Genomic DNA, 19,486 nt, shown 5'->3' with positions numbered 1-19,486 from the left:
AAAAAATCCCCCCCGTTCTCATCAAACGCCTACCTTTCCCTGCTTCCAAAACCTTTGAAGCATGACGTCTTGTCCCCAGTTCAATAACCTTTTGTATGTCTTGTTCCTCAGGGTCTGACTCATTCGGCAAGCTTCAATGGAGAGGGATTGTTGGGGGTCGAAGGGTCACTCCAGCACATGCCAAAGCCCTCCGGACGACAGGCCTCTTCTATATCGGTAGTGGACCTCCCAGAGCGGCCGGAGGTGGCCCGCCGGGACAGCACTGTCCTGGAGAACCGGCCTGCCATGAAGAATGAAGTACCAATCCACCTGCTGAGCGCGACCAACCAGATCCAGAAGCAGGCAGCCGTCCAGCAGCAAATCCCCACCAAGCTGGCGGCATTTAGGAAAGGAGGCAAAGAGAAGGCTGGCGGTGGCAAAGGCAAGGCCTCGCACAGGACCGAAAGCTCAGGTTGGGATTTGTTGATCTCTCTCTTCACTCCAAACTAACCATTCCCTCCTATGCTTTTTGTTTTGTTTTGTCTTTTTTTTTTTTTTTTTAATTGAGAAGAAGAGGGAAAGCACTCTGTGTACTTTCTAAATAAAAGAAAGGAAAGGGGGGTGGAGTATGATAAAACATTCCAGTATCTAGCAGGCTTAAATAAGGTTTAGGATGGAGGCTTTTTCCATGCACACAAAAGGTCAGGGAATGTGAGGATGTGCTCTTTTACTAGGAGACTGCTAGTTGTCTGAAATTGCTGACCTGCAGAAGGTGACAGAATTTAAATTGTTTTTATTTATTAATCACTTACAGATACCTAAGTGATTTTCTAAAGTACCAAATCCACGTGAGCATGCTTAGGGATAGACAAGAGGGTGGTGGGGAGCTGACCAGAGTTCGGGCGAGGTCTGTGGTGACAGAGGGGGAGGAGAGGCAAGCACCAGCTGGGTAGACGCAGAGGGCCGAGGGGTCCTTACCTGCCAGCCATTGAGTCAATGTAATGTATGCAAAGCACTGTAGAAGTCTATCAAATCTAGTGACTGTTTTGTACAGCTTAATAAGAACCTAGCCATGTAATTAGCATAGGAGGCTTTGCCATGTACTATAGATATCTAGTGCCAAATGGTATCTTATTGGAGAGCACTTATGTAACAAGTTCAATCGCAGCATCCCCAGTGAAAAGACAACCGTGCATAAAAAAGGAGGGTGGGGATAGCATTCAGCCAGCCGATCTGTGCTCTCTGATGTAGAAAGGATCGGATCTTGGAAACATTAAAAATACATCTTTCAGAATGAGCATCTCCTCTCCTCAATGCCTCACATTTCAGGGCCTATTTAATGTGCAACACATGGCCCCAGATTTCTCTATCCAGAAGTTCAGGATTCCTGCCCCTTACCCACCCCATTCTATCAGATAAAATAGGCGGATAAGCGAGCCAGACTTTAGCAGAGCCATTGCAAGCTCTGAAAAAGGTGGGGAAAAGGTCCAGATTAACAAGGAGGCAGAATCCAGTCCGGGTTTTCAGCTTCCATCGCATTTGAGTTTTGGGGATCTTCTTAGGGTTGGCCAGCTGACACCAGTTTTTCAGGACAGGTTGATCCAGTCCTGGTTTTACCCACACAGGTTGCGACGATGCCTAATTCTTGCTTTCCTTAGGAAAATTGAGAAATTGGAACTGCGAGTCCCTGTACACAGTGGGGTAAAACCAGGACTGGATCAACCTTAGGTTTTATAGTCCTTAGCTTACAAAAATATCATATTCCAATTTAACCAAAAAAACAAAAGCCTCTAATGCAGAGAAACATTTGAGACTTTAGTTTGTTTTTTAAGAATCAAAGCTGCACTATAAACACACAGGTGCAGTTGGAGGAGGGTTAAAAAACAGGACTGGCTCACTGTGCCCCTTATGACTCGGAGGTTCTTGGTGTCCGATTAAAATCTGTATGGGCTCAGGTGCAGAGTTCACCCCCATAATGCTAGCAGGAAAAAACTAGTCCCCAAAAAGAGGGCTAAACTCAGGTCTTGACTGAGCACCCACCCCATACCAGTATATTCAGAAAGTTTGACAGGCCTGCAAAATTACAAGCTCGGAGAAGTAAATTGAGGCCCCTGCCCCAGTTAGAAATGTCATCCTGTCATGCCGTTGGGAATCTTATCATCATTCCTCACTTTTGGGGTTTGATTTCTTATCACATACACCCCCATCATTTCCAATCGTTTGTGCTACATTACTTGCTTTGGGTTGGTTTGGGGTTTGTTTTTTTTTTTTGCACCTATGTACCTCTCTCTCAGAATGGCCTAAGTGCATATTTTCTGCCATAAGCCCGGGCAAGTCACTTTAACTCCTGCCACCTCAAGCACCCACTTAAAGGGGAATTTTAAAAGCCCGATGCATGCCCAAAACCGGGAGATACGGTGAATATGCCAGGCCAGTGCGCACAAGCGGAGTTTAAAAGCCGCCCAAGGACGCACAAATCTCCCAATGTGCGCACACATGAAAAGTTCCCAGAAAGGGGGCGGGGTGTGAGTGTGGTCTGGGCGTGCCTGGCTTTCAACTCCAAATTAGCGCAGCTGCAGGCCAGGGTCCCCCGCTGCGGAGGACGTGTAAGTAAGAAAACAAAGATAGATTGGTTTTAAGGGTCAGGGCTAACGGGAGAAGGGAGGCTTTTAAACTAGGAGGGTGTGGCAGTCCAGTCCCTTTCCTGGGCGAATTGGGAACAAACTGGGAAAAGGAATGGCGTTGGCGTGCAGGTCTCTTTCGCGGCAGAAGAGGCCTTTGTGTGCATACGCGCCTGTCCACTTAAAATTGCGCGCACATCTCCGCACGTTCAGTCACGCGTGTGCAGGTGAATGTTATAAAACGGCCGTGTCCTTCGGCGCGGGGCGACGAATGCGCGCACGCCCGCTTGCCTGTTTAAAAGTTACCGTCCCTGGCCGTAAGCCCTTCATGGAAGAGACATTTTATACCCGAACGCTGTACGCTGCCTTGAGCATTGTTTGGAAAGGGAGCTTAAAAATCCCAAAATTGATGGCCAGGGCATTGACTGACTGGCAGGTTTTCTTGTACACCACACGGCTGCTTTTTGGAGCTGATCGTAGAAGCCTGAGTGAAGTTCTCCTAACCATAGCGTCACCTCTTCTGCACATATATTAAAAACACCAGCTTTGAGTGTAAATGTATTGTGAAATATGCTGGAGTCATAGCGGTGCTTTTTCCCCTTGATCAGAAGGAAATTACCAATGCTTCTCCAGAGAATTAAATGTTTGGCATTCATAGCAATTGTATCCAGACTCAACATCGTAGGCTTTTACTTTTTAATATTGTGGGTATTTGAACTCCCCTTAGATTTCCTTTTCTTCAGCCACCCCCCGGGGGGCTAATGGAAATCTCCTATTTTTTTTCTTTTTTTCTTTCTCATATAATTGATTTCCTTGGATGTTTTTGTGCTTGAGGTATAAAGTAGATGTTTCTGTTATGATTCATTTGTTTCTTTGCAAGTGTATTCTTGTTTTTCCTTTGAAAATTGATAAAAAAATAATAATAAAAAGAGAACAGAATTTGCAAGGAGACGCCCCTGCTCGTCCAAGGCCCTCATTGGCTGCAGAAGTTGAAGGCCCTGGATGGTTTTTTTTTTCCCCCTATGGTTTCAGCATTCCTTATGCTGCTTAATCTTAGCCAGCGAGAGCACATGGGTTAGCAGATGTGAAATATAATTAACGGCGGCTCGGAGATCGTGGAGAAGTAAACAGCCCCATGCTAATGTTTTTCTCTGCTTTGGTATGTAGCCTTTCAGCAATAAATAACTAGAAAGCAAAAAAGAAAAAAAAAAGTTAGAGATTTCCTCCCCCTCCCCACAGGGAAAAAAACTCCAGTTGATGACTTAGACCAGAGGGGAGAATAATAATGTTGAACATTGCCTTGTGCAGTTCAGCTGAAAAGGTGATTGATAAATTCCAAACAGAATTAAAATGCACTATATTGGCAATCGCAATATTTTTTTTTTTAAAATGTTCTGCAGCTGATTTAGGTACAGATATACAACGGGGGGGGGGAGCATGAGGATGTCTTGCTGCCTTCTGGATAACCACACAGAAGTAGCCGTTAAGGCTGACCAGAAGAGGGTTGAACTTGTTAAGCATCTGGCCTTCTTTCAGCCTAGCCCAGCGTGTAACTATTTGTTAACATCTGTACAGAGGTTGCGTGCCAGTACTAATTCACATTCTGCCGACCCCTGGGGGGAGTTTGCTTGAGCACTGTTGCTGTAGTGGCATCGTGCAATCTGTTTTTAGCTGCCAAAAGGAGTAGAAGTGTACTCGAGAATAGTTTGCAGCCCAATCAAAGAAACCAAAGGCAGAGAAGCCATGCTTAAGAAACCACATGGAACAGAATGAGGCTTGGTTGCCCTATTTTTAGACCCATACTGAGTTTGTTGTAGCAAACCTGACCCGTATTGTGTATCTGTGGCTTCGTGGCTGTCTCTGTTACTATTTTTGATCTCTCTCTGTGGTACGGACTGGAGCTGCTTTGGGCTTCTTTCCCAGTTTACTTTACTTTAAATACTCAACAAAACCACCAGGATTTTCTTTGTTGTTTACCTCTCAAAATGCTTGGTAAGGTTCCTGGTAGATGAAAAGAGCGTGCTGTCATCTGAAGGGCTGATGGAATGTAGCTTCAGTCTTGATATTTGAGTTTGGAGTCCTTGTGAACAGTTGTATAAAGGACAAATTAGGAATACAGTTCTGAAGTTCAGAACTTTCAGCGTGACTAACGTGAGAGTGTAGAAGATTAATCCCAGGATATTTGCAGCTTCCGTTTGACTATTTATTTATTTATAATTTTTATATACCGGTGTTCCTGTATGACATACAAATCACATTGGTTTACATTGAACATGGAACGGTTAACATTGAAACAGAGAAAAGAATTCACCCGGAGGCGGAACTTGGAATGGGGGGTATATGAACTTGGATGGGGGAACTGTTCTATGTAAGTTATGGCTTGGTCCATCAAGCAAAACAAACTGACTTAAAATAAAGTAAGCTGTAGAACGGTGATGGGGAGAAGATGAAAATGCAGCTTGTGAGAGTAATAATCAGTAACCTGCGGCAAAGAAAAGCTGGTAGGGAATATTGTGCCTAGAATGACCTTAATAAGATCATAAAATGAGTCGGTGGAACCAGCTGGCAGGATACAAACGAAGGACTTGTGTTCCTGAAAAAGCTTGGCAGAAGAGCCAGCCAAGTTTTGAGTTTCTTTCTGAAAGTCGAGTGGCAAGGTTCTTGTCGGATGTCTGGAGGGAGCGTATTCCACTGTGTGGGGCCTGCTGTAGATAAGGCTCGTTTCCTAAGGGAGGATTTTACTGGTGGGGCATAAAGTGTGCCTTTGTAAGCTCCTCTGGTAGGTCTGGTTGATGTATGAGGACGCAGTTGGGAGCTTAGGTGGAGGGGGGAGATGTTGTTCTTGGCTTTGTGGATGGTTGAGAGAACTTTATAGAGGATCCTGTGTTTAATGGGCAGCCAGTGGAGATTCTTCGGGATGGGGGTGATGTGTTCTCTCGTGTTGGTGTTGGTAAGAATTCTGGCTGCGGAGTTCTGAACCATCTGGAGGGGTTTGATTGTGCTGGCTGGGAGTCCGAGCAGGAGAGAGTTGCAATAGTCGATTTTAGATAGGATGATGGATTGTAATACAATGTGGAAATCGTTGAAGTGAAGTAGTGGTTTTAGCTTTCTAAGGATTTGCAGTTTGAAGAAACAGTCCTTAGTGGTGGTGTTTACAAATTTTTTTAAGTTTAGCTGGTTATCAAGCATGACTCCTAGATCTCTCACATAAGGAGATTGAGTTAATTTTGGTAAGGTTGGTAGGAGGGTGCCAGTTGGGTTGAGAAACCCGTTGTTGTTATCTTGTGAGATGATTAGGATCTCCGTCTTGTTGTTGAGGACTAGGTTAAGGCTGGAGAGCAGGAGATTGATCAATTGCAGGCAGTTGTTCCTGTGTGTCATAGTCTTGTATAAGGATTCTGTGATCGGGATGAGAATTTGTATGTTGTCCGCGTGGAGGTAATGGGTAAGTTTTAGACTGGTGAGTAGATGGCAGAGCGGGAGAAGGTAAAGTAAGAATTCATGTTCTCCTCGTCTGTGATAGTAGCTGTGCTTGGAGTTCAACCAGAGGCCAAATGAATGGCTTGAATAGTTGATTTTTTAGGGAGGTGGGACGAAAAGTTGTAAATAATTGCAATAGAGTGAAGTGAGGGTTTAAGATAATGTCAGAAAAGTCATGAAATCCAGAATTAAGCTTGCCCCAAGTACCCAAAACTCAGCCCAACTCTTTGGGGCCGATGCAAAAAAAAAGTGCTGAAAGCAGGCACTGAGTATTCAGCGCCCGCTTTCCTAACGCACCCCCAGGCACCTCTGCTGGGGGGGGGGCCATGCTATATTCTAATTAGGGGCTGCGCTGTCAAGGAGGCGCTAGGATCGATTGCGCACCCCTAGCGCCTCCTTGACAGCGTGCCCCTGGGAGTGCTGGGCTGTCTGCAGCCATCTGCTGGTTTAGAAAATGGACGCTGAATTTATCGGCATCTATTTTCTAAATCGGCGCCCAGCCACAGGTTCAGAAAACAGACGCTGGTTAACTGAGCGTTCGGACGCTGGTACTTTTTTTCAAACTTTTTTTTTTTAATCTTTCATTCCTCCTACTTAATATTGCAAGGATATTAAGTAGGAGGATGTACGGAAAAGCAGTATTTTCTGCTTTACTGTACAACTTTTGGGAGTGAGCTCTAGGCAGGCGTTAATTTCTGAGCGCAAAAGTGTGAATATTGGACTTGCTTTTTTTTTTTTTTATTTCGGGGGAGTAACTAATAGTCTCATCAACATGCATTTGCATGTGATGAGCGCTGTTAGTTTCACCGCGCGTTGGACTCCCTGTTTTCAAGCAAGAGCACTCTACCCTTAACTCTGTTTTATGACCTGTTTGTTTGATACAGCCCTTATTATAGACTTTAACGGTTTAGTCAGGGCAGTGTGATGCAGACCAGAGTGCTGAGCTTGGGAAGCCAATTCCCACAAGCACTGGATGGCCTAATCCATGGAGCATCTCATCTTTTCACAGCTTCTGTTGACCAGAGACAGCTGCTTGCATCCCGACTGGCTGGAAAGGATGAGAACTCGATGAGAAACAGGAGGTCGGCAAGCCCGGTCCTGCAGAACAGTCAAAATGCGCTAATCCTATCAGGTGAGCATTGTGCAAGGTGCCAAGGAAACAGCTGAACAAACGATTCAGTTATGGCTTCCATTTTCACTCTGGTTTGTTTGTTTTTGTTGTTTATTTCTCTGTCTTTCTTTTGTAGAATCTCCCGGCCAACAAGACCCCCAGGCTGAGGCGCTTCTCTCGCCCACTTCGCAGCTGTATAGACCCGGTGGTACTCACGCCATGGCACTGCTGGTTTCTCCGCCGCCAACACAGTCCAACACTGAAGATGACACCAGCAAGGAGGCAGTCATATTTTTCTGATTGGTACTATTTCCAGAGTGGATCTTACAAAGAACGGAAGTACAGGCACAATGAGGACGTCGCATAGGGTCTACCAGTGAAACAGTAGGACAAGTATATTGGAATAGGGTTCCACTGTAGTCCTGGTTCATTTTGTAACCATAAGCACAAATAGGGGGAGATTTTATGGTCTTACAGATCATCTTTGTCCTTGTTCCAAGTAGCTAATTCTACAAACTATCAATGTATAAATTCGGAACGAGCAGATATGTTTTTTTTTTAATGGGTCGCATTCGCTGGTAGTTCTTGGAGTGTAAGAGGTTTATTTTTCTACTCTTTCCTGAGAATGTTTTGTGTGGTTCTCTGATTTTTTTTTTTTTTTTTAAGCTACATTTTAATTTTAGGATTCAAGTTGATTACATGGCGCTGTGATCTTGTTCTAATATATTACAGCTTCTGTGTTTTTACAATGCAATTGGTCAGTGTGCAAATAGACTGCTAACTCTTGGAGGACCTGTCTGACCCGTGGCTGGATAAGCCTCTTGCCTTGATGCTCTGGCAACCAGTTTAACTCTTTGAACTCCCTGGATACCAAAGAAAAGAGAGGAGGTTTGAGTGCTTATGTCTCTGCCATCGTCTTATCTCACCAGTGTGACTGTCCGATGCCCCTGGAACACCGCAGCTGTATCTTCGCACAGTTATATGCCTTTAGTTTGTCAGTTATGTATTGCTTAGAGAAATACAGTTAGCTGAAGATTGTAAGGAAATCTTGTCGTCAAAATCCCTCTTAACTCACAAGAAAAATTGGTTCTTAGTGCAGTGGGACTTTGAATGACCTGCAGTTGGAAGGAAGTTTTACTTTTTTATTTAATGGTCAAAAACTAAGAAACCAAATAAGCTTACATGAGGCAGCAAATAGTCTGTACTAAGTATGGAGGGACAGAAGATCATCAAGGACCAAGAAAATGTGGCAGAAAGGCACCCCTTGACATATCTAAATTTATATAAAATACCCTCTGAGCTCTAGAGGGTAGCTGTCTTTGGCACAATGCAGTAAACTCGAGCGATTGAGATTGTCCCCAACATAGCCTGGGATTAAGAGTGAGGTTCAATCCTATTGCGTCCTGAGCAGAACAGACCCTTGAAGACAGCTGACAAAACCGCCCCAGGAGTACTTGCATTTGGTGCTTGAAAATCAGAGCAAAGGAAAGAGAGGTCAAGAAATATCATGTGAAAGCTCCACATGGGATTGTGTTTGCAGTAATGTCACTTTGCTACTGTATGTGCCGTTACTGAAGAGAGAAGCAAAACCAGTTTCTTACTTCTCATGCTTGCTGGGAGGAGTCGTGGCATTTCTTGTAGATACTGCAGAGGTTTAACGATTCAGAAATGAGTTAATTTACCAAAAGCCTAGTAAGAGGCTGTGTTTCTGCAGCAGATTAAAATCCTGGCCCATCCTGCCATTGATCAGGGTCTTCAGTAACCACACAATGTTTTACATTTGTGTTTAAAATGTGGGAGCAGAACATTTTTAAGATGGGTGGTGGACAGGCAAGGAATGGCATAGTCTGCAGTTTGAGGGTGTGAAACATGCTTTTTAAAAGAAGGCAAGATGGCAGGGATGTACATGGACTCTTCTGACTTCCTTAAGAAAGCACAGGGTTGGTGGTGAGGGGGGAACAGGGTGGATCATTACAAATCCATGTGTGGACTGGGGGTAAGACTAGTACAGGCTCCACCACTAACATCTCTGTTTCGAAGGTTGATGGAAACACAAATGCAGGGATTTGACTCCCAATACACATCTTGCTAGTGCAGCAGATGAGTGACAGCGGTCGATTTGGCTGCCGTTGAGTTTACAGATTTGCGTTTGTTTGAGGGCCTCTGTTTTAGAGTCCATGTTGTCCTGGTACAAGCTTCTAAAGTATTATCACCTATTCATGCAAAAGTGGTCCTTAAAACTTGGGTGGTGGTATGTTAGATTATGGATTTGGTGGAAGAGGATTGGCAATCGAGTGATGCTGGCAGGAAGCAGGGGCTTACCAGATGGTTTCAGATTATCCAGAACAACGGTGCTGGTCCTGAATTTTCCCCCATTATATTACAGACCTGCTTTCCTTATTGGATTGAATATGGCACAGCCTGTCCCTGATGACCTGAGGTTATCTGGTGCCCCCCAACACTGATCCATGGACTTGGCAAGGGCCAAAGATGGAACCCATTGTTATCCCGCTATCCCAAACGAGAACAAGACCAAGAGACTGGCTTGTTCAGACGGCTGACCCCTCCTCAAATGCTTGCAAAGGGTTGAATAATCATGATTAACATTTGCTAGCTCCCCCTAACCTGTAAATCAGGAGTTTGCCTGGGGGGTGAGGGGTTACTGGAATAAGAGCCAGAAAGCTGTAAATAAATGCCAAATCCACTGATCATGCCAACACACTCCACCCAGGTGCAAAAAAACACATTATGGCTACTGATGCATTTAGGATTGCAGCTCAGCCTTTATTTTAGTCAGGGTGGAGAGGGAAGGCTGTTTCTTATAGCGCTAGTTTGAAACCTTGTTTCAGTGTATATTAAAATTAAAAAAAATAAAATTTCAGCTAATCATTTAACAAGATGTTAAAAATTAACATAGAGAGGAATTAAAATTCACCTTGACTTGTTTTCATGTAAAGAATTTAATTTGCATTGATTATATGCAATATTATATATTTATATGAATATATTTATAAATGTATATGTATAGAGAGAGATGCATCCATGTCATTTGTATGTTAGAAGTATTGAAACGTCAGTCATATATGCTTACAAATTACCATTGTCTTTCTTGACCATCTATAGTCCCCCCTTCTGTTTAATGCAGCTTGTCGCGAGTATATTCCACATTGGTTTTATTTAAGGGCTGAACGAATCTTATTTACTTTCTGGCCAGTACCTCAAAGGTAGGAGAGGCTATTATGTTTTTTGATGATTTGGTAGTCACTCATAGTTCAAAAGCACGAGCCCTGATAAGGGTCAGAAGTCAGAAAACAGCACGTTAATGAGCTGGATGAGAGTCGAGCGCAGGGCCTGCTCCCTAATGAAAGTAACTGCTGAGATGAGGGAACTGCTGAGTAAGCGAAGAGCCTGTGACTAAGAAGACACCTCCAACATAAAAGGAAAGTGTAAGTCATATGGAAGGACATTATCGGCAGGTATGGAACATGGAGAAACAGTTTTATGGCAGGGTTGATTTCCGGAATGACTGAAAAGATTCTCCTCAGGCAGGAGATACCGTAGCGAGCCTTTGTAGTTTTCAATCTCTCATAAAGCAGTGAAGCCTGTTGGCATCAAAGCGATGGTTCTGGGGGTCAGTTCTGATCTGTGTTCATCCACGGCTGCCTACTGAAACGTAGTCTGGAGAAAGAACAGCAGAGAGTTTCTCTTTCTTAAGAGCTTTGTAGGGTTTGTTATTTTGTGAGAATGAAAGAATTGCTCCTTAGGAGAAGGCAGAACTAGCTGAGTTAATGAGCAGGTGCAGGTAAAAGTGACCAGAAGCCTCATGGGCTAGTAAAATGCACATTTTGCTGGTTAACTTTGTTGGGGGGTAGAGGCTTTGCCACATAGAATCGGAACTCTGCCCCGTGTCTTGGTGTGGGACCGTGCCCTGGTACACTCACTGCACAAACACTCGTTCCTTGTTCCTGCTTCCTCTGGAAGGAATCCAGGACCAAAAGCTGAATCCCTGCCTCACAGATGAGCCTGGGAGGGAGGAATATGATCTCCAGGTTTGCACAATAACCCCCTTTTCTACTTAGCACCTGCAACAGTATACAGGAATTTCAGTTGTGCCATGTTGGTAATCGGTGCTTGATCTATAAACACACGGTTTGTTTGTTTTTGATTTTTACTGAAAAGCATTGGAGCACTTTCAGAAAGTTGACTTCTAATGAAAGGCGGACATGAAAGCTATAAATGCTGACATTCCATTCGTTAGGTGGAAGCATCTTCCGCAAAGATCATAGGTCAGTTGTGCCTACTGCAGAGAAATCCTTGTAGATCAGTTTACTCGTTGCCATAAAAGCATTTTGGCTAAATTTAGGCATGACCTGTTCATGGTGAAAACCAATCACAGCTAATTATAATTAGATTTAATTTAAAGTGTGGTGGGGCAGCAGACAATTTATGAATTCCTTGCAGGTTCACTTGGTAGCAGTACGACACTGGTTTTATGTAAAATACACTTCCTTCCGTTAGGCCTTGATGTCAACCTCTGAAGAAGGAGCTTGTGTGATCCTGAAAGCTTGCAGTCTTTATCTTTGCACACTTCTTACCCGGGTCTGGGAAAACAAGTGTTGCACACTGCCAAGAATCCAATCGGGAAAGCTCCAGTGCGTTCAGATCAGTAATGTGAACGAATTGGTTTAGTTTTTACTGCATTGAAAACTTAGAACGAAGTTACCGATGAATTACAAGAAAAGTGACTAATAACCGTGCAGCCTTTTCTTGCAAGGAATTTTCCTGGCTCTTCGAATCTTTATTGCAAGATTTGTGTAGCTTTCATTTTATCTTTTAGTATAATAACCTCACTGCAGTTCACTTCGATATTGAGCATGTATTGGCTTTAAGGGATGCAAGCCCTGTTCCTCAGCCCCTCTCCCTCCCCACCGTCACCATTACATGAACCCAACACTACGTCCTGAAATTCCAAATTAGACATTTTGCATCCATGTGTGATTAGAAAGTAGCTATAACCAGAGCTGCTGCTGTTTTACATGGGTTTCCGTTAGTAATTGCAAATCGTTAAAAGGCGTAACTGTGTATACTCATGATGATGTCTTAAACCAAGGAGGTTGTAGTAGGTTTCTAGTGCAGTTATATCGGTAGCGATGCATGGCCTGGTTAATTCTGAAGGTTGCCTATGATGTATGCGTTACCATTCTTGTGAAAGACCCGTGGGCTGCCACTTGTTTAAAACCGCGCTGTACCGTGTCCAAAGCTGCATCAAGGCATCCTCTTCTGCTAAAGTTTCCTTCCCATTGGCTTACATTGTCTGTGTTAGTGGTCTGGACAGGTTTAGATATACAATGGGCAATTCACAGTCATTTAATGAAGTATAATGCCCCAGCTGACTGTTCATATCAGAATGGTATGAATGGGGCGGAATGGATAGAAGACAACTTGCCATGAAGTAAGGGGGGAAAGGTTTGGGTTTGTCAAAAGGTGACTAATGAACCGAACTTGCATAGCTAATGACTTTGTCCCGTAGCTTTGGAAGTGAATTTCATATTTATGGGGATATTTAGTGATCGGGTTGTGCGAGACCACGCGATATAACCTGGCTGGAGTTATTGATCCTGTAGTGGGGGTGCTGTACAGCCTGTCCAATATCAAAATATCACTCAGCCACCATTACTATGCAGCTTGTTCATCTGCACCAGTTCGGTAATGGGCCTTTGAGAACCCTTTTATTAAGCTTTCACCATTTATAAGTTTGGGCCCACTAGTTCCTCCTTTTTTTTTTCTTCCAGTTCAGTTGGAACCAGTGCTGGGATCCTGGTGCCATGAACCTGGGGATTTTTCTCCTACTTTTCTAAACTCTTCCTCCCACCGGTCTTAGTCTGGTCATTGCAGCCACGGTCCTGAGGCTGAGAGTCGGGCACCAGGGCTCCTTCCAGGACCCAGTACATTGGACGGTACTTCTGACTGCCATGTTTGACCCAGTGAGGACCTGTCCCCCTCAGGTCTATGAGTGCCAGCTCTGTAGCATTCTCATCCCCAGCTGAACCGGGAATCAAACCAGGAGGCCCTCTGCATTCCGGTGCATAGCAGTGCCCCAGGGGCCACCCCAACACTTTCAATATTGAAAACAGGCATCCACCTGCGATCCTTGATGGTCATTGGATTTTCAGGCTCTCCCTAACGACTCTGCCTGTGATAGGTTTGCGTACAGTTAAAGCAGTGTGCATGCAAATCTATCTCAAGCATACTCAGTAGGGAGAGCCTGAAAACCTGACCAAGTTGCAGCCCTTGAGGGTTAGAGGTCGGCACCTCTGCTTGAAAACATTTTACAACTCTGTGGGGTCAGAAGTGTACTTGGATAAAAAGCACCATTGTTCTTGTTGAAGTATAATGTGACAAGTGACAACTCTGCCATTCACTCGCACTATATCCCTACTGTCTGCCATCAGCTGTGATACGTCTGTCACCCCAGGGTCTCCACACTGGGGGGCAATTCCTTCCTTGCCAGTGAGGTTCTCAAGATGCCTAGAGGGAGGTTTTTCTTTTTAAAAGAGAGGAGTTGCTTGCTAGTACAGTGACTGTGTACAGTGTAAATACAGTACAGAAATATTCCTGTACTGCTATCCAAGAAGGGTGCATTCAATGTGGTTTGTTTTTTTTGCGTAGCTTTTAATTTTATTTGTAAAATTTGAGTAAATCAATGTTAATATACTGTTGAACTGTGCACTTCTGTGTTGTGAATTGTAAATGAGATCCAAGCACACAAGCCAATTATTTTTTTACAGTGATTTTTATATTTTATTCACTGCAGGACTATTGGAACCGCTGTAGATCAAATCCTGACTCTAGCAGTAAAAAATAATTGAAAAATATGGTCTTGTATTTTTGTACTCACTAATGTGTCTCTACTAATGTGAAAGTGCTCCATGCCAGGGGTGGAAGCCTGCCAGCCCCCGTAAGGTTTCCAGGATCAGTAGTGTTTACTGTGAGATTGGTTATGCACTGAAACTTGGGGAAGACGGGGGCTGTCTCCATGGCTTAGGGGCATGGTGCTGAAAATCAGGGGGCCTGAAATTTGGCGCTCTCCACCATCCATTGGGGCTGGGGAGAAAGGGAGACAGCTGCTGTGGTGGGCCCTGCTTGCCAAAGAGTAATGCTGAGAGGTGTCCTCTCCAGCTCTGAGGCAGATGAGGACTCCTCGGTGCCCACCAGAGCGTGCCTAGAGTTAATGGGGGCAGGGAGAGGAGCAGAGCCTGCTGAAGCTCAGGCCCTCCTCGTTTTTCACCATTAAGCAACAGATCGACCATCATCAAGTCCCGAGCATGTGTTTCGCACGTCCATGAGAAAATATCTGAGCAGGAAGAGCATATGTAACAGCAGTCATTCTTATTATATAAGATGCACATACACCTGCATAGATATATATAATGTACAGGGAAATTTCTGCCCAGCTCCAGATAAAAGTGCAGTTTCCTCTTGGGTCTTTAGAGGCCTGAAAGCTGTATGAATATATCAAAAGGGTGTGATGGGTTATGGCCGTGATTGACTAAGGCCATAGTTATTTTTAACCTGCTTTTCATGGATCTTTGGATAAAAGGTTTTATTCCCACTTCTGATGACAGAGGGTAAGTATTAGTTATGGAAAGAACTTCGCTTCCTCCCCCAGGGGCCAGTGAAAAGGAACCCTACCTTAACAGAAACCGATTATGCATATATGAATAATTACCTAAAGTGACGGTAAATGCTCTTAGTGTAATTACTTAAAGCTGTTTTCGTTTGACTGTGCCCGAGTGCCTTTATAACATCACTAACGGCTGCACAATCAGCTGCCTGTAACATCCGTCACAGCCCACTGCTCACCAAAGGTGTGTTTGTTCCCTAGGGGACGTCTGCAGCTCGATTTACATGAGAAGTCAGGAGCTACTTCACTTGCTGGCTCCAACACATGCCCTCAATGCTTTTGACTCTCTGCTCCTCTTTGGGGCTCATTTGACTTATATTTCTCCCCCTTCTCATTTCAGTAAGCTTTCTATCTAGCGAGGCAGGTGTGTGGTGGACTTATTAGCAATTCTATCCTTTGTTTTGAATTACATCCAGATTTTGAAAATAATTTTAACATTTTAAGGTACAAACCTGCTATCATGGAGGAGCTTGGTTTTGTTGCCATTGTTAGTGAGGCTATAGGTGTGGCATACATTGTCTCTCTTCCGTATATGATTGCAACGTTGGGATGATCCGGGTCACAGTTGTAGAACTGGCTTAGTGGAAACCCAGTCAACTCAATAAATCCATCGCTTTGAGCCCTAGAATTTGGCATCCTCTAAGACGATAAACCAAACGATTGGCCATCATGGTTATTGCATCCTCTCTCTTGTGCTTGCGTTCACCACCCCCAACATGGGTCAAGTCATTTGTGGAAATGAATGGAGCAGCAGTGTTGAGGACCCATTTTCAAAGCCGTTTAGACAGGTTCATTGACCTCTCTGAAATTGCCCAGCTGAAAGTATACAGTGGTTTCTATCCGGGGCCGGAGTTAAGATTTTGGCATCAATAGGCAGAGTGTCACGGCAATGACTCTTGGAAGTTGTGCTGGTACGTCGCCCAGAAGCAAACTCCTCTTTGTTGCCTGTTTCCATAATGTGCATGTATTTAGCCAGGTGAAAAAGAGTCATTTTTTGGGAGTGTTTAGGTCAGGGGCAAGTAAAACAGCATGTGTATATTCAATTTTCAAATCTGCATGTGTTTGCTCCCTTCTTGGCCTCCCTTACAAATAGACGCAAAGGTCATAGCCGCTGTCAGCACACAGCCTTTGCGGCTGCTGCTTTTCAGAGGGGAACAGCGTGCTTGGTTTCCCTTTGAGAAGCAGGAAGCCGTGGATCCAGGCTAAAAGTGCTTATATAGGTCATAAATGGTGTGGGCTATTCAGCATTGACCTCTATATTTTTTTTCAAAAGGGGTAAACATTCAGTGGGGCCTCAGTCTGAGCACACATCTAAAACCAGCAGCAACTGTAATGGATCTTGAAATTGCAAGACACTATCAATTAAGAAGGGAACAAACCCAGCAACCATGCAAGAGCAGAGTATGGGCATTTCTCCCGGAAAAGCTGTGTGTGACGTTGAAAAGGCCACTGCCACTCCATCTTGCAGTCCCATACTAAGAAGCAGCAATTGTATGACATGGGACAGAACTAGTGGCACCTTCCTATGGTTGCAGAAAACTTTCAAGAATATAATGAAATCTTGGGCTAGTAAATTATTGTCATATCTCTGTTTGAGAGTGACAATACAAAAATCAGCACGTGTCCTACCAGTACCTAACTGTAACTCATCTTGAGCTACTGAGGAAAAGGTGTGGGCTATCTAAAATAAGAGCTGAGAGGAGGTGGCCTTCCCTGAAGGATTTCCAGTCCAATGCATCTTGCCAGCTTTAAGATTTTGGTATCCCTAGGCAGGCTTGGAGAGTTGGGGATCAGAAAGTGGGGAGCGTTCCTCCACCCCCTCCCCTCCCCTCTCTCCAGCGTGCCGTAACAGTGGCCCTTTGAAGTGGATGGTGGGAGCAGGCCCCTCAGCACAGTTGCACTCCTCTTCGGCCGGGGTGTTTGGCACTCTAGGTAATTGCCTAATCCTAAATCTGGGCTTGACTATTAGCAATCCTTCTAGTCTATGAAAAGGACATTTGTACTGGGGGCTAATCCTATGTACTTTATTTTAAGTAACACAAGTATATTAGCCCAGAATTACAACCACCACTAGATGATGCTGTTGTGTATCTGATCAGTTTACATGCCATGGTTCTGTAATAGCAACAGTAATAAATTAGGGATTTTTTTCTGGGTAATTAAAGGAGATTGGGTTGCTTTTGCTGTTTACTAAAATAGTCTGAGGCATATGGATTCAGAATAAGAGCATAAGAAATTGCTATGCTGGGTCAGACCAAGGGTCCATCAAGACCAGCATCCTGTTTCTAACAGAGGCCAAACCAGGCCACAAGAACCTGGCAATTACCCAAACACTAAGAAGATCCCATGCTACTGATGCAATTAATAGCAGTGGCTATTCCCCAAGTAAACTTGATTAATAGCCGTTAATAGACTTCTCCTCCAAGAACTTATGCAAACCTTTTTTGAACCCAGCTACACTAACTGCACCAACCACATCCTCTGGCAACAAATTCCAGAGCTTTATTGTGCGTTGAGTGAAAAAGAATTTTCTCTGATTAGTCTTAAATGTGCTACTTGCTAACTTCATGGAGTGCCCCCTAGTCCTTCTATTATTAGAAAGTGTAAATAACCGATTCACATCTACTCGTGCAAGACCTCTCATGATCTTAAAGACCTCTATCATATCCCCCCTCAGCCGTCTCTTCTCCAAGCTGAACAGCCCTAACCTCTTCAGCCTTTCCCCAGAGCTATCTGTATGCCCAGAAGACAAGTGAACATGAAAACTAAATGAATAAATAAAAACCCAGCCAGCTGCAGGCTCCCATCTCCATGTGTGTGGCTGGGCCCATGTGTTTTCCCTGTGTATTGCCATAAAGAAGGAAGATAAGACCTGATCTCCAAAGCCTTCTCTGGCTCTCACGTGTTTGCATGGCACCATGATCGCATCTCTATGGACAAGGAGGAAGGGCCACGCGAGCAGCCAGCACAGATGTACAATGCTTCCCAGAAATGTGCCCTGAAATACTAAAGCACTAAAAATGCATGCATTTGGCTGTAAATGGTATTTCCCTGGAGGCCAGTGTGGGTTCAGGTAAGGCTAGTCTGATCCCTGTTTGTACCCTCAGTATAGCATAATTAGAGAGGGTAATCCCTGATGAAGGCGCTAGAGCCCACCCACCCATGAGCTTCTGGTGGTTGACTTAGCAAATGAACAGTAAGAGAGAGAAATCTTTGGAGATTTTGATGAGGAGACCCTGGGATAGTATTTTGATTGATTAAAGATAAGTGTTTTTTAATATTTCTTCAAAGTTTTCAAGGAATATAATAAAATTTTGTTTTATAATCGTTATCAAGACCAATATGGCAGAACTGGCACGTGAATGAAACTTGAGTGCTTACTACTGAAACCGCTTGGGCCCCATTATGTGGTGAGAGGTGGTGGATGGACAACCAGCTAGCACCTAGGAATAATCTCGGATGCCATGTTCTTGACATTAGTCTGTAGTAAAATGTATTGTTTTTGCTCAGTTTTATTAAATAAACCAAATATCTTAAGCCATTGCTCTTGAGCACCTATGATCTTATTAAAAAATGTGGGTAATAAATCCAAATAGTAGTGGTAATGTCAAGAAAAAAAAAACTTCAGGCACAGAGACAACTCCAGCTGCTTTGCAAGTGTATGAGCCCTTTAGGGCCTACAATCTTACCTTACCCTAACATCCCACCCCAGCCTGTCTTGTCATAGCAGTTCTCCCAGGACAAGCAGGATGGTAGTCCTCGCATATGGGTGACATCATCAAATGGAGCCCTGTCACGGAACACTTTTGTCAAAGTTTCTAGAACTTTGACTGGCACACTGAGCGTGCCCAGCATGCCACTAACCCTGGAGCCACCAGGGGTCCCCCTTCAGTCTCTGTTTTTTTTCCGTGCAGCAGTTGCCTCGCGGTATAGGAGCTCCGTGTGAAATTTCTCACAACTTTCCTTACGGAACAATTTGAAGTTTATCTTCTCAAAAAATCCCTCACCAGAGTCCCCCATTGCACTCCATTTCCTCTGACGCTCGGTAAGTGTTTGTTTTTTCTGGTACTTGAGGTCGGTTCCCGGCAGCTTACTGCTTCGGTGCCCAACGGTCACCAACCGCGCACCTGCCAAATTTTAACATGGCGACCGGGTTTAGGAAATGCCCCGAGTGTCCGAGGACTATGTCCATAACGGACCCGCATAATGTTTGCGTTTTGTACTTAGGCCCCTTGCACGACGTCCGTCGATGCCCCAGTTGTGCACAAATGACCCCCAAAGGCTGTCATGCTCACCTGGACAAAATGGAGCAGTTGTTTGCTTCAAAACATACTGCTCCATCGATGCCAGTTCAAGCGCCACCATGGAGGGTCCATCGACCTCGGAGACGATTCGCCAGGAGCACAGTGGACAGGGTGACCGTCTGTCACAGACTCCATCGAGGACAACGGCATCATCGTCCTCTGTGCTGGGGAAAGACCGGACTGAGCACCGAAGGAAACATAGACACTGGCACCGACGGGCATCTCTGACCAGTGCCAGCACAAATACCTCAGTGGCATCGACTTCCATCGAGCCGCCTGCGAAGAGAGCCCGGGGAGAGGAGCCCTG

The 19,486-nt window shown here is 44.5% G+C and overlaps 1 protein-coding gene across 2 annotated transcripts in view; it reads left to right on the top strand.

Annotated features, from left to right (window-relative positions):
* Positions 1-14,060, top strand: part of ARHGEF18 (Rho/Rac guanine nucleotide exchange factor 18) — a 352,051-nt gene extending 337,991 nt beyond the window's left edge. For both annotated transcript variants that reach the window (XM_029614138.1, XM_029614139.1), the window contains 3 exons: positions 112-451; positions 7,090-7,212; positions 7,328-14,060. In XM_029614138.1, coding sequence (XP_029469998.1) covers positions 112-451; positions 7,090-7,212; positions 7,328-7,491 — 627 coding nt within the window. In that variant the 3' untranslated portion in view covers positions 7,492-14,060. The remainder of the gene's footprint in view (positions 1-111; positions 452-7,089; positions 7,213-7,327) is intronic.
* Positions 14,061-19,486: the final 5,426 nt, after the last annotated feature.

Source organism: Rhinatrema bivittatum, chromosome 8 (genome assembly GCF_901001135.1).
Source record: "Rhinatrema bivittatum chromosome 8, aRhiBiv1.1, whole genome shotgun sequence".
Lineage (NCBI taxonomy): Eukaryota > Metazoa > Chordata > Amphibia > Gymnophiona > Rhinatrematidae > Rhinatrema > Rhinatrema bivittatum.
The sequence above is the reverse complement of the archived record's forward strand: the minus strand, read 5'-3'. Positions and strand labels throughout refer to the sequence as shown.